We start from the raw sequence: 15,222 nt of genomic DNA, 5'->3' as shown, positions 1-15,222 counted from the left end.
GCGTGAGCCACCTCACTCAGGCTTATCTATTATTTTATTTTTTTGTAAAACTTAAGATCTATACTGGTAGCAAAGTATGTGATGCAATATTGTTTACTATAGACACTGTTTTAGGTTGGTGCAAAAGTAATTGTGGTTTTTGCCATTGAAATGTGGTTTGCAGACGCCCATCTCGCCATGCAGGTACTAGTCCTAAGAGAGGAACGTGTGTTCTCCTGCAGGTGCACTTACCTAACCATTCCGACCTGGGCTCGGCAGGATCTTCGCTCTCTTCGCCTCTGGACGGATTTCTGCTCTCTCTTCAGCTCAAACAGCAACCTGAAGTTTCTGGAAGTGAAACAAAGCTTCCTGAGCGACTCTTCTGTGCGGATTCTTTGTGACCATGTAACCCGTAGCACCTGTCATCTGCAGAAAGTGGAGTAAGCAGAATCTCATCTTGCAAGGAAGACCCTGAACCATGACTAAGCTTCTTGTACTTTTGTTTTTTAAATTTGGAAATGTGCTGTTTCATCTCCATGTATTTGGGGATTTTCCAGCTGTCTTTTTTTTTTTTTTTTTTTTTTTGGTGAGACGGAGATTTACTCTTGTTGCCCAGGCTGGAGTGCAATGGCGCGATCTCAGCTCGCTGCATCCTCCACCTCCCAGGTTCAAGCAATTCTCCTGCCTCAGCCTCCCGAGTAGCTGGGATTACAGGCATGTGCCACCTTGCCCGGCTAATTTTGTACTTTTAGCAGAGACAGGTTTTCACCGTGTTGCCCAGGCTGATCTCGAGCTCCTGACCTCAGGTGATTTGCCTGCCTTGGCCTTCCAAAGTGCTGGGATTATAGGCGTGAGCCGCTGCACCTGGCCCCTTTTTTATTTTTTATTTTTTTTGAGACAGAGTTTCACTCTGTCACCTAGGTGCTGGAGTGCAATGACTTAATCTTGTGTTTTTAGTAGAGGTGGAATTTTCTCCATCTTGGCTAGGCTTGTCTCGAACTCCTGACCTAAGGTGATGCGCCTGCCTCGGTCTTCGAAAGTGCTGGGATTACAGGCATGAGCCACCATGCCTGGCCCCAGCTATCTTTTTTTTGGTTTGTTTTGTTACCAAAACAAACCAAAAAGTAGGTACAAGTACAGGTTAGTTACACAGGTAACTGTGTGTCATAGGAGTTTGTTGTACAGATTATTTTGTCACCCAAGTATTAAGCCTAGTACCCCTTAGTTGTTTTTCCTGATCCTCTGCTTCTTGACTTTTTTTTTTTTTTTTTGAGACAGTCTCGCTATGTTCCCCAGGCTGGAGTGCAGTGCTGCAATCTCGGCTCACTGCAAGCCCTGCCTCCCGGGTTCACGCCATTCTCCTGCCTCAGCCTCCCTAGTAGCTGGGACTACAGGCGCCTGCCACCACGCCCGGCTAGTTTTTTGTAATTTTAGTAGAGACGGGGTTTCACCGTGTTAGCCAGGATGGTCTTGATCTCCTGACCTCGTGATCCACCCGCCTCGGCCTCGGCCTCCCAAAGTGCTGGGATTACAGGCATGAGCCACCACACCCAGCAAATTTTTTTTTCTTTTGAGACGGAGTCTTGCTCTGTTACCCAGGCTGGAGTGCAGTGGCGCGGTCTCGGCTCACTGCAACCTCTGCCTCCTGGATTCAAGTGATTCTCCTACCTCAGCCTCCCAAATACCTGGGACTACAAGCATGAACCTCCATGTGCAGCTAATTTTTGTATTTTTAGTAGAGACGGGGCTTCGCCATGTTGGCCAGGCTGGTCTCGAACTCCTGACCTCAGGCGATCTGCCTGCCTCGGCCCCAGCTAATTTATTTTTTGTAGAGATGGAGTTTCACCATGTTGCCCAGATTGGTCTCAGACTCCTGACCTCAGGTTATCCTCCTGCCTCAGCCTCCCAAAGTGCTGGGGTTACAGACACGAGCCACTGCACCCGGCCAAGAACTTCTAATAATTTCTAAATGTGAAACAGCTTTTTGTTTATACATGCCTCCACACAATGTGAGGATTAATCACTCCAAGTGGAATCTCTTCTGCTTTTCCCTAGGATTAAAAACGTCACCCCTGACACCGCGTACCGGGACTTCTGTCTTGCTTTCATTGGGAAGAAGACCCTCACGCACCTGACCCTGGCGGGGCACATCGAGTGGGAACGCACGATGATGCTGATGCTGTGTGACCTGCTCAGAAATCATAAATGCAACCTGCAGTACCTGAGGTGGGTCTCACGGTCACGGCTCTCCCCAGCACCCGGAGTCCACTGCACCGCGTTGCCGGGGGATCTAGGAAAAAGGGTAACCACTCCAGATGCCGTCCCAGACAGGGAATGTATTCCTCAAACAGGCCTGTGTGGGGAGTCGGCCTCTCCTCTTTCCCCCGCCAGCTTGTCTTCTGTGTTGCATAACCAGCTATCGATGGAAAGAAACACCCCGAATTCTGTGCTGGGTTCCAGCTTTAGGGACATGTTGTTCCTGACTGCACCTTGCCTAATTGTTGGGATTGAGAGCAGTGGCCCCCAGCCTTTTCTGCACCGCGGGCCGGTTTTGCGCAAGACAGTTTTTCCACAGACGGGTTTGGGGGTAGTTTTGGGATGAAACTGTTCAATCTCAGATCAGGCACAGGAGCTAATCATTGGTGCCTGATCCTATGGAGTGCATGATCCCCGCACTTTGGGAGCCTGAGGAGAATGGATCATCAATCTCAGATGATCAGGAGTTAGGTATTCATAAGGAGCCTGCAACCTCCTCTGCATTCAATGAGAATCTTTTTTTTTTTTTTTCTTTGAGACAGTTTTATTCTTGTCACCCAGGCTGGAGTGCAGTGGTGCGATCTCGTTCACTGCAACCTCTGCCTCCTGGGTTCAAGCAGTTCTCCTGCCTCAGCTTCCCGAGTAGCTGGGGTTACAGGCATACACCACCACGCCTGGCAAATGTTTGTATTTTTAATAGAGACGGGGGTTTCACCATGTTGGCCAGGCTGGTCTCGAACTCCTGACCTCAAGTGATCCACCTGCCTCGGCCTCCCAAAGTGCTAGGATTACAGGCATGAACCACTGCACCTGGCCAGGATAAAATTTTTATTTTGAGTATTAAGCATCAATTTGCTTGCCCCTTCTAGTCCCAGCTACAGTGGATGCTGAGGTGGGAGGATCATTTGAGCCCAGGAGACAGGTTGTGGTGGCCTGTGATCATGCCACTGCACTCCAGCCTGGGCAACAGAGCGAGATCCTGTCTAAAAAAAAAAATTTTTTTTTCCGCCTACAAAATCATCCACACAGGCCGTTTTGGTGAAACATTGCACAGAATTGTATTACAATCTCTTGGAGATGTGGCTGGATGTTACTCTAATGGCCATGGGGATACTTGAAGAAGCAGAGGCAACATTAGATCTCTCCAATAATTCAGGCCAGGGTTGGAGGCATGAGTAGAATGAGATAAACCAAAGACATAATGTCTTGGGAAGTGAAGCAGAAGAAGCTGATCTGGGCCAGGCGCGGTGGCTCACGCCTGTAATCCCAGCACTTCGGGAGGCCAAGGTGGGTGGATCACCTGAGGTCAGGAGTTCAAGACCAGTGTGGCCAACATGGTGAAATCCTGTCTCTACTAAAAATACAAAAATTGGCGAATGGCTGTAATCCCAGCTACTTCGGAGGCTGAGGCAGGAGAATAGCTTGAACCCGGGAGGCGGAGGCTGCAGTGAGGTGAGATCACGCCTTTGCATTCCAGACTGGGCAACAGAGTGAAACTCTGTCTCAAAAAAAAAAAGCTGATAGGGTATACTCTGTCCTCCCAGGAGAATGACTTTTCCCACTCTTTTCACAGGTTGGGAGGTCACTGTGCCACCCCGGAGCAGTGGGCTGAATTCTTCTATGTCCTCAAAGCCAACCAGTCCCTGAAGCACCTGCGTCTCTCAGCCAATGTGCTCCTGGATGAGGGTGCCATGTTGCTGTACAAGACCATGACACGCCCAAAACACTTCCTGCAGATGTTGTCGTAAGTCTCCTCTTCCCATGGGCAGCTCTGGTTTAGTTCTGGGGCTATAGAAGAGAAAGGGTAACACCTGACTTACTGCACCACCCACGTGGTGCCTCTTGCTGAAATAAACACCTGCTTCAGGCCCGGCACGGTGGCTCCTGCCTATAATCTCAGCAGAGAGGTGGGCGGATCATCTGAGTTCAGGAGTTCGAGACCAACCTGGCCAACATGGTGAAACCCTGTTTCTATTAAAAATACCAAAAACAGGCCGGGTGCGGTGGCTCATGCCTGTAATCCCAGCACGTTGGGAGGCCAAGGCGGGGAGATCACGAGGTCAAGAGATCGAGACCATCCTGGCTAACATGGTAAAACTCCGTCTCTACTAAAAAATACAAAAAATTATCCAGGTGTGGTGGATAATTTTTTATACCCAGTAGGTGGGCCTGTAGTCCCAGCTACTCAGGAGGCTGAGTCAGGAGAATGGTGTAAACCTGGGAGGCGGAGATTGGCAGTGAACCGAGATCGCGCCACTGCACTCCAGCCTGGGCGACAGAGCGAGACTCCGTCTCAAAAACAACACCTGTGTCCTGTGATGGCTCCAGGTGGACCGCTGCATCTTGGCCTTCTCGCCTTCCTGCTCTTTTGTGGCCATGATGACTCCCACAGGACAGAGGGCAGGGGATGAACAGGAAGGGCTGAAGCTGAGTACCCTAGCATGTGGACATCACCGAGCAGGTTGGAGTTGTGGAAATGTTCTCATCCTTCTACCATTTGTTTCATATTTTTGCAGGTTGGAAAACTGTCGTCTTACAGAAGCCAGTTGCAAGGACCTTGCTGCTGTCTTGGTTGTCAGCAAGAAGCTGACACACCTGTGCTTGGCCAAGAACCCCATTGGGGATACAGGGGTGAAGTTTCTGTGTGAAGGCTTGAGTTACCCTGATTGTAAACTGCAGACCTTGGTGTAAGTCCCTGCTGGGTGTGTGTGTGTGTGCACATGAATTCAAGCAGGAGAGACATGAAAGTACTTGTTAATTCATTTCAAATGTAACTTTTAAAAACCTGGTAAGAATTAAAGAACAGGCAGAGGCCAGGCGTGGTGGCTCATGCCTGTAATCCCAGCACTTTGGGAGGCCGAGGCGGGTGGATCATGAGGTCAGGAGATGGAGACCATCCTGGTTAACATGGTGAAACCCTGTCTGTACTAAAAATACCAAAAATTAGCCAGGTGTGGTGGCGGATGCCTGTAGTCCCAGCTACTTGGGAGGATGAGACAGGAGAATGGCATGAACCTGGAAGGCGGAGGTTGCAGTGAGCTGAGTGCACCACTGCACTCCAGCCTGGGCGACAGAACAAGACTCCTTCTCAAAAAAACAAAGAAACAAAAAAAAAAAAAAACCAGGCAGATGCAGGTAGAAACATGTTAATATTTACATGTCAGCAGAGCCTCTTCCTGCTATGAAGGAAGATTTGAGGTGAGTAGTTGGTTCTCGGATCTGATGCTTTGTGTGTGTTCTTTCAAATTCCTATGACATAGTACTGCCTGCTATTGGAGGTAGATTGAGTTATGTGGTAGGGCCAGTGGCACCTTTTTTTAAACTTTTATTTCCATAGGTTATTGGGGAACAGGTGGTGAATGGTGGGCAGATCACCTAAGGTTCAAGACCAGCCTGGCCAACATGGTGAAAACCCGTCGCTACTAAAAAATACAAAAATTAACCAGGCTTGGTGGTGCGTGCCTATAGTACCAGCTACTCAGAAGGCTGAGGTAGGAGAATCGCTTGAATCCGGGAGGCAGAGGCTGCAGTGAGCTGAGATGGCGCCACTGCACTCCAGCCTGGGCGACAGAGTGAGACTCCGTCTCAAGAAAAAAACAAACAAAAAAAACTCAACAAAAATCCTTATTTATAAAAGACATAGGTGGCAGGTTGGAATTGACCCACGAACTATAGTTGGCTGAATCTTGTTATATGGAAAGAAGCCCAGCGTGAGCTACCTGTTCACATTAAAATTATGGTTAGAAAAATATTCAAGAGATTGCATAGGGTTGAAGACATACTCCTGTTCAGAAATTCTAGCTAGTGGTCATTTCTGAGATTCATTTTTCTTTTTTTTTTGGATGAAGTCTCACTCTGTCGCCCAGACTGGAATGCAGTGGTGTAATCTTGGCTGACTGCAACTTCTGCCTCCCAGGTTCAAGCGATTCTCCTGCCTCAGCCTCCCAAGTAGCTGGGATTACAGGTGCTCTCCACCATGCCCCGGCTAATTTTTGCACTTTTAGTAGAGATGAGGTTTCACCATGTTGGCCAGGCTGGTCTTGAACTCCTGGCCTTAGGTGATCTGCCTGCCTCGGCCTCCCAAAGTGCTGGCGTTCAGGCATGAGCCACTGTGCCTGGCTTAGAATAACTATTGTTAAACAAACAGTCACCTACCCGATCGTTATACGAAGTGTACCTGCACCAAAACATCACACTATACCCCTATATACGTAGAATGTGTCAGTTAAAGACAAAACTTAAACATGAAATAAAATGACAGGGAAAGTGAAATTTCCATAATCTAACCACGCAGAAAATAAGTGACCCAGGGCTCAGATCCTGTCCTGGGTCGGTCTGAACCCAGAGCCTAAGCTGTTGTCCCAGGCAGAGCTGGAAATGGATGGAATCAGAAGGCCATTTGGATGATTTTTTTTTTTTTTTTTTAAACTGAGTCTCTCTCTGTCACCAGGCTGGAGTGCAGTGGTGCGATCTTGGCTCACTGCAACCTCCGCTTCCTGGGTTCAAGTAATTCTACGTCAGCCTCCTGAGTAGCTAGGATTACAGGCATGGGCCGCCACACCTGGCTAATTTTTTTTTTTTTTTGAGATGGAGTTTCGCTCTTCTTGCCCAGGCTGGAGTGCAATGGTGCAATCTCTGCTCACTGCAACCTCCGTCTCCCCAGTTCAAGAGATTCTCCTGCCTCAGCCTCCTGAGTAGCTGGGATTACAGGCATGTGCCACCACACCCGGCTAATTTTGTATTTTTAGTAGAGATGGGTTTCTCCATATTGCTTAGGCTGGTCTTGAACTCCCGACCTCAGGTGATCCGTCTGCCTCAGCCTCCCAAAGTGCTGAGATTAGAGGTGTGAGCCATCGTGCCCAGCTAATTTTTGTATTTAGTAAAGATGGGGTTTCACCACTTTGGCCAGGCTGGTCTTGAACTCCTGATCTCGTGATTCACCCACCTTGGTCTCCCAAAGTGCTGAGATTACAGGTTTGAGCCACCGCGCCTGGCCCAATTTTTGTATTTTTTAGTAGAGATGGGGTTTCACCATGTTGGCCAGACTGGTCTTGAACTCCTGACCTCAAATGATCTGCCCGTCTTGGCCTCCCACTGCTGTGATTATAGGCATGAGCCACTGTGCCCGGTCCATTTGCATGCTTTTATGTACAAGCCCACCTGGAAGTATATAGCTCCAGTTCATGGGTCAATTCCTACCTGCCACCTATGTTTTATATAAATACTTTTTGTTGTTGTTGTTTTTTTCTTGAGACGGAGTCTCGCTCTGTCGCCCGGGCTGGAGTGCCATGGCACGATCTCAGCTCACTGCAGCCTCTGCCTCCCGGATTCAAGCGATTCTCCTGCCTCAGTCTTCTGAGTAGCTGGCACTACAGGCGCGCACCACCAAGTCTGGTTATATAGGTGGCGGGCACCTATAATCCCAGCTACTTGGGAGGCTGAGGCAGAAGAATCGCTTGAACCTGGGAGGCAGAGGTTGCAGTGAGCCAAGAGTGCAGCACTGCATTCCAGTATATAAGTGGAAGGTATATAGTGTTGGAAATAACTGCTTCACAGGGTGTTAGCCAGAGGGATAACAGGCTTCTCTTCCTTTGATTATCCTGTAGGTTACAGCAATGCAGCATAACCAAGCTTGGCTGTAGATATCTCTCAGAGGCGCTCCAAGAAGCCTGCAGCCTCACAAACCTGGACTTGAGTGTCAACCAGATAGCTCGTGGATTGTGGATTCTCTGTCAGGCGTTAGAGAATCCAAACTGTAACCTAAAACACCTACGGTAGGCGATTTTCTTTTTCTTCTTTCTTTCTTTTTTTGAGACAGGGTCTTGCTCTGTCCCCCAGGGTGGAGTGCAGTGGGGTGATTACGGCTCACTGCGGCTTCGGTCTTCCAGGCTTGATCGGGCCTCCCAACTCAGCCTCCAGAGTAGCTGGCTCTACAGGCATGTATTACCATGGCCAGGTAACTGTTTTCTGTAGAGATGAGGTCTTGTCATCTTTCCTGGGCTGGTTTTGAATTCTGGTGCTCAAGGAATCCTCCCACCTCAGCCTCCCAGTGTGCTAGGATTACAGGCGTGAGCCATCATGCCTGGCCTCATTTTTAAAGTGTTTGGAAATCTGGAAATCCTTAATTTCTATGTTTTCTTTTTTTTTGTTTTGAGACGGAGCCTCGTTCTAGTTGCCCAGGCTGGAGTGCAGTGGCGTGATCTCGGCTCACTGCAACCTCTTCCTCCCGGGTTCTCGCTATTCTCCTGCCTCAGCCTCCTGAGTAGCTGGGACTACAGACGCCCGCCACCGTGCCTGGCTAATTTTTTTTGTATTTTTAGTAGAGATGGGGTTTCACAGTGTTAGCCAGGATGGTCTCAATCTCCTGACCTCATGATCTGCCCGCCTTGGCCTTCCAAAGTGCTGGGATTACAGGCGTGAGCCACCACGCCTGGCCAATTTCTATGTTTTCAATATCTCAGACTGTATCACTTCGGATCCAGTTTTAAGAGCAAACCCCTCCAGAAACTGAATATATGTGGGTGGGCACTTCTAAAGTCAGGTAGAGGGCCTGGAGAAGTGAAATATAGATAACAATGGCCCCCAGTGACCTGGACTTCAGCAGCATGCTGCTTCTGCTGGGATCCAGTAATCAGGAAGCAGTGAGCCTGCCCCACCTCATAAACCCAGGGAACCATAGGTGGGATACCACCCCCAGAAAATGGAAAGTCTCCACAAATGGAATGGCGAGCTCTTCATCACTTCTCTCCCCCAAGTTTGTCAGTTGCATCTCTTGGATGCAACCTATTTTCCAACTAGAATCTGCAATCCTAATGCAAAGAGAATCTGCACGTCATTACTACTTAGCTTTGCTGTAGAGTAAAGAAAAAAAACACTAGAACACAGGGTACTTTTTTTCTTTTTTCAGACAGAGTCTCGCTCTGTCACCCAGGCTGGAGTGCAGTGGTGCGATCTTGGCTCACTGCAACCTCAGCCTCCAAGGTTCAAGCGATTCTCCTGATTGAGCTGAGTAGTTGGGATTACAGGCGTGCACCACCATACCCAGCTAATTTTTGTATTTTTAGTAGAGACCAGGTTTCACCATGTTAGCCAGACTGGTCTCAAACTCCTGACCTCAAGTGATCCACCTGCCTCAACCTCCCAAAGTGCTGGGATTACAGGCATGAGCCACCATTCCTGGCCTCCTGAAGTTTCTTAACCCATCCCCCTGAGGAACATTTCAAGCCTCAAGCCAGACCGTGACACCTTTATTTCCAAAGACTCAAAAGCTCAATGCAAATGGGTGGATTACCTGGTGTCTTGTTCCTGTAATCTCAGCTATGACTGTAATCCTAGATTCTCGGGAGGCTGAGGCAGGAGAATCGCTTGAACCCAGGAGGCGGAGGTTGCAGTGAGCCGAGATCACGCCATTGCACTCCAGCCTTGGCAACAAGAGTGAAACTCTGCCTTAAAAAAAAAAACAAAATCAAAGGCTTTTACAGTGGCCTACAGGGCCTTATGGGGGATCCTCGTGTAAGTTATGAGCCATAAATCATTCTACTTTCTCACTAGCTCAGTATCTTATTTACAAGATTCCCTCCCCCAGTTAGCATGCTGGTTCATGATCTACCATCCTTCAGTTTCTTGCCTCATATCACTTTCCAAAAGAGGACTTAAATGACCAGCATAAGTCTAGCTAATCAATGCCTCTCTGTTTGACTTACCTCTACCCTGTTTATTTTAATACCATCATCCATTGTCTTCAATAGAACATATCGAGATGTCTGCTGTCACTAAAAACTCTGAGGACAAGGATTTCTTCTGCTCACTCCCCTCTGCATTTCCTCACTACTGGAGCCCCAGCAAATATGCTGCTTGTTTTTTTGTTTTGTTTTGTTTGAGACCAAGTCTCACTCTTTCACCCAAGCTGGAATGCAGTGGTGATATGTTGGCTCACTACAACCTCTGCCTCCTGGTTCAGGTGATTCTCCTGCCTCTCGAGTACCTGGAATTATAGGTGGCTCCACCATACCTGGCTAATTTTTGTATTTTCATTTTATGTTATATATTTGTGAGATGGAGTCTCATTCTGTTGCCCAGGCTGGAGTGCAGTGGCGTGATCTTGGCTCACTGTAACCTCCGCCTCCCAGGCTGAAGCGATTCTTGTGCCTCAGCCTCCCAAGTAGCTGGCATTAAAGGCACACACCACCATGCATGGCTAATTTTTTGTAGAGATGGGGTTTTGCCATGTTGGCCTGGCTGGTCTCGAACTCCTGACCTCAGGTGATCCACCCTCCTCGGCCTCCCAAGGTGCTGGGGCTACAGGTGTCTGTCCCCACGCCCTACCTAATCTTTGTATTTTTAGTAGAGATGGGGTTTGACCGTGTTGGCAAGGCTGGTCTCGAACACCTGGCCTCAAGTGATCCACCCGCCTTGGCCTCCCGAAGTGTTGGGATTACACGCGTGAGCCACTACCTGCTCAGTGAATGCGTGGGTTTCCATGTTCTTCCTCAACAGCCTCTGGAGCTGCTCCCTCATGCCTTTCTATTGTCAGCATCTTGGATCTGCTCTCCTCAGCAATCAGAAGCTTGAAACTCTGGACCTGGGCCAGAATCATTTGTGGAAGAGTGGCATAATTAAGCTCTTTGGGGTTCTAAGACAAAGAACTGGGTCCTTGAAGACACTCAGGTATGGGTTTTTTTGTTTTGTTTTGTTTTGTTTTTTTGAGATGGAGTCTTGCTCTGTCATTCAGGCTGGAGTGCAGTGGTGCGATCTTGGCTCACTGCAACCCCCACCTCCTGGGTTCAAGCGATTCTCCCACCTTGGCCTCTCAAGTAGCTGGAATTACAGATGCCTGCCACCACGCCTGGCTAATTTTTTAGTAGAGAGGGGTTTCACCATGTTGCCCAGGCTAGTCTTGAACTCCTGACCTCAGGTGAGCCACCTGCCTCGGCCTCCCAAAGTGGGATTACAGAGGTGAACCATTGCACCCGGCCTTTTTGGTTTTTGCTTTTTGGGATGGAGTCTCACTCTGTTGCCCAGGCTGGAGTGCAGTGGCGCGATCTTGACTCACTGCAGCCTCCTTCTCACAGGTTGAAGCAATTTTCCTGCCTCAACCTCCTGAGTAGCTGGGATTACAGGTACACACCACCACAGCTGGCTAATTTTTTTTTTTTTTTTTTTTTTTTTTTTTTAAAGACAGAGTCTCTCTCTGTCGCCCAGGCTGGAGTGCAGTGGCGCTATCTCGGCTCAGTACAACCTCTGCCTCCTGGGTTCAAGTGATTCTCCTGCCTCAGCCTCCTGAGTAGCTAGGATTACAGTCGCTCGCCACCACACCCAGCTAATTTTTGTATTTTTAGTAGAGATGGGGTTTCGCCATGTTGGCCAGGCTGGTCTCGAGCTCCTGACCTCAGGTGATCTTCTCGCCTTGGCCTCCCAAAGTGCTGGGATTACAGGCATGAGCCACGGCACCTGGCCAATTTTTGTAGTTTTTAGTAGAGATGGGGTTTCACCATGTTGGTCAGGTTGGTCTCAAACTCCCAACCTCAGGTGATCCACCTGCCTCAGCCTCTCAAAGTGCTGGGATTACAGGTGTGAGCCACTGTGCCCGGCCCTGGGATGGCTGTTTCACATGGTGAATTTCCCATGCAGAGAAGAGTTTTTTTGGGAGTGAGTGTACTCTTTGTAGGGATCAACTTAAGGCATCTTTCTATAGCACACTCCTAGCTTAGGAGATAATTTAAAAATTAGATACTTTTCTAAAATGCTCTGTGAATTGAATATTGTCCAACTTTCCCCCAAAACACTTAGTCCTAGGCATACTGAGAGTTTAAATCATCCTGGAGTACAGACTGGAAGCTTGTGTGTATGTGTGTGCATGAGCATACACACACACACACACACACACACACACACACACCCCTAATCATTATATCCAAAAATAGGTAGTTCCCAGAGCTGTCCTGGGTCTTAGCTTTTCAGAAGATTGTCCTACAGATGCTCCCTTAGTTGTGACCCATGTATATCTTTTCAATGACTTATTTGTATTTTTTATTTTTTTTTGAGATGGAGTCTTTTTTTTGAGACAGTCTTTTTTTGAGTCTGTCTTTTTTTTTGAATCTGTCTTTTTTTTGAGACAGAGACTCCAGTCTCTGTCGCCCAGGCTGGAGTGAAGCGGTGCGATCTCGGCTCACTGCAAGCTCCACCTCCCGGGTTCACGCCATTCTCCTGCCTCAGCCTCCCGAGCAGCTGGGACTACAGGCGCCCGCCACCATGCCCGGCTAATTTTTTTGTATTTTTAGTAGAGACGGGGTTTCGCTGTGTTAGCCAGGATGGTCTTGATCTCCTGACTTCGTGATCCGCCCGCCTCGGCCTCCCAAAGTGCTGAGATTACAGGCGTGAGCCACTGCGCCCGGCCTCAGTGACTTATTTTAACGTAATCTACCTTTAGTTTCTTCTTGCCTTTCTCTTTTCTTTTTTCTTTTCTTTTCTTTTCTTTTCTGAGACAACGTTTTGCTCTGTGGCACTGTGTGGCCATGTTGCCGAGGTTCTCAAACTCCTGGCTTCAAACGATCCTCCTGTCTTGGCCTCAAAAAGTACCGGGATTGCAGGCGTGAGCCACTGTGCACAGCCCACTTGTCTTATTCAAGAGTTATTTTAGTTGTAGAGATGATACGCATGTAAACTGCTTCATGATGCCCAGTGTTGCATTATTGGAACGCTAAGCATGTGGGAGTTATTTATATCCTGCTCAAGGTACAATTTTTCACACGTCTGCAGTTCAAATAATTGTAACCTCTGCCATAAATGGGTTAAGGTTTTAGGGGTATATCATGAAACTTGAGCTAAATAGTGTCATGCTTCTCTTGTTGGTGGGACCGAGGTCTGTAATGCCACCAAGGACTATTGGTGACAAATCTCTAGCCCCCTGTGGTCTCTTATGTCATGTTTTGGGCGTATTTCTTTTCTCATTCCTCAGTTCCTTCTTTGGGAGGCCAAGGTGGGAGGATTGTTTGAGGCCAGGAGTTTGAGACCAGCCTGGGCAACATAGCAAGCCAGTGTCTCCACAATCACCACCCCTCATGTTCACATACACAGGCTTGCATGCTGCAGCCACGTTAGAGCCAAGTTTGCTATCACTAACCCTGGGGTTCACTCTGGCATTCTCTTAGTTCTACTGAAGGTTTGATTTGCCACTATTTTTTTTTTATTTATTTGGAGGCAGAGTCTCGCTCTGGCACCCGGGCTGCAGTACAGTGGTGCGATATTGGCTTACTGCAACATCTGCCTCCCAGGTTCAAAGCGATTCTCCTGTCTCAGCCTCCTGAGTAGCTGGTATTACAGTTGTCTGCCACCATGCCCAGCTAATTTTTGTATTTTTAGTAGAGACGGGGTTTCACTATGCTGGCCAGGCTGGTCTCGAATTCCTGACCTCAGGTGATCTGCCCGCCTCGGCCTCCCAAAGTGCTGGAATTATAGGCGTGAGTCACCGTGCACCAGCCTGATTATCTGTTTTTTAAATTTATTTTTTAAAGGCATGTTTTACTCTGTTACCAGGCTGGAGTGCAGTAGGGCAATCTCTAGCTTGTTGAAACCTCCGCCTCGTGGGCCCAAGTGATCCTCCTGCCTCCGCCTCCCGAGTAGCTGGGACTATAGGCGTGCACCACCATTCCTGGCTTTTTCTATTTTTGGTAGAGACAGGGTTTCACTGTGTTGCCCAGGCTGGCCTTGAACTGTGGAGCTCAAGCAATCTGCCTGCCTTGGCCTCCCAAAGCGCTGGGACTACAGGTGCGAGACACCGTGCCTGGCCATAATCTCTTTTTTCTTAGACTTATAAGGATCCCCATTGTGTGGGTCTAAATTTCTTTTTAGAAAACCTTTCTGGCTGGGTGCTGTGGCTCACATCTGTAATCCCATGGCTTTGGGAGGCCGAGGTCGATGGATCACTTGAGGCCAGAAGTTCGAGACCAGCCTGGCTAACATGTCGAAACCCTATCTCTACTGTAAATACAAAACTTAGCCAAGCGTGGTGGTGCACACCTGTAATCACAGTTATTCAGGAGCCTGAGGCATGAGAATTGCTTGAACTTGGGAGCTGGAGGTTGCAGAGAGCCAAGATGGCACCACTGTACCCCAGCCTGGGCAACAGAGCAAGACCCTGTCCCCCCAGAAAATCCCAAAAACGTTTCCTGCTTTGAGTGTTTGAAAACAGATATTCAGGCATCCTGGGTAGTTGAGAATGAATTTCTCGGGACAATGAAACTATAGGCGCTCTGGGAACATTTGTGTTCTCTGATCCCTCCAGGTTGAAGACCTATGAAACTAATTTGGAAGTCAAGAAGCTGTTGGAGGAAGTGAAAGAAAAGAATCCCAAGCTGACTATTGATTGCAATGCTTCCGGGGCAACGGCACCTCCGTGCTGTGACTTTTTTTGCTGAGCAGCCTGGGATCGCTCTACGAATTACACAGGAAGCGGGATTCGGGTCTCTAAGATGTCTTATGAATGCAGGTCAGAGGGTCACATGTTAACACTAGAGTCTATGTCGAGAGGTAGGATTTGACACTGGTTTTCTCACTGTTTTTGGGAGATTCTGCACGAGTCACGCACCCCCTTCACATCACGCTATGTACTTTCTCACAGGGATAATAAAGTTAGAGCACTCTCGCTGCAGCTGCGTTTATTGACATGCTCAGGAGCAAACCTGCAATAAACATGGTACTCTGTGCTTCGTCTAGGAGGAAGTATTGCTAAGAAGTTCAGGGATGATTCGGTTGATTCTTCTATTTCTTTTCTTCCCTAACTCAGGCGCCACGTGGTCTACTGGCTGCCAGGTGCATCTATGTGATCAGTGTGTCTTTGTGACTTATGTGATCATAACTTATGTGATCAACCCACCCATTGACAAACGGGCCAGATAGTTCATATGCTTGGTACTGTGGGCCCCGCGTCTCTCATCAGCTCTCAGCTGTGCCTTTGGACATGGAAGCAGCACAGGGCCTGGCTGGCAC

At 48.4% G+C, this 15,222-nt stretch overlaps 1 protein-coding gene across 4 annotated transcripts in view; it reads left to right on the top strand.

Annotated features, from left to right (window-relative positions):
- NLRP7 (NLR family pyrin domain containing 7) overlaps positions 1 to 14,878 on the top strand; it is a 37,121-nt gene extending 22,243 nt beyond the window's left edge. For 2 of the 4 annotated variants that reach the window (XM_054674190.1, XM_054674189.1), the window contains exons 7-13: positions 222 to 419; positions 2,035 to 2,205; positions 3,809 to 3,979; positions 4,752 to 4,922; positions 7,842 to 8,009; positions 10,732 to 10,902; positions 14,519 to 14,878. In XM_054674190.1, the coding sequence (XP_054530165.1) occupies positions 222 to 419; positions 2,035 to 2,205; positions 3,809 to 3,979; positions 4,752 to 4,922; positions 7,842 to 8,009; positions 10,732 to 10,902; positions 14,519 to 14,651 (1,183 nt within the window). In that variant the 3' untranslated portion in view covers positions 14,652 to 14,878. The remainder of the gene's footprint in view (positions 1 to 221; positions 420 to 2,034; positions 2,206 to 3,808; positions 3,980 to 4,751; positions 4,923 to 7,841; positions 8,010 to 10,731; positions 10,903 to 14,518) is intronic. The other 2 variants (XM_054674192.1, XM_054674191.2) reach the window with 1 other exon arrangement.
- The last annotated feature ends 344 nt before the right edge of the window (positions 14,879 to 15,222 follow it).

The sequence above is a fragment of the Pan troglodytes genome, chromosome 20 (genome assembly GCF_028858775.2).
Source record: "Pan troglodytes isolate AG18354 chromosome 20, NHGRI_mPanTro3-v2.0_pri, whole genome shotgun sequence".
Lineage (NCBI taxonomy): Eukaryota > Metazoa > Chordata > Mammalia > Primates > Hominidae > Pan > Pan troglodytes.
Note: the sequence above shows the minus strand (reverse complement) of the source record. Positions and strands in the feature narration are given on the sequence as shown.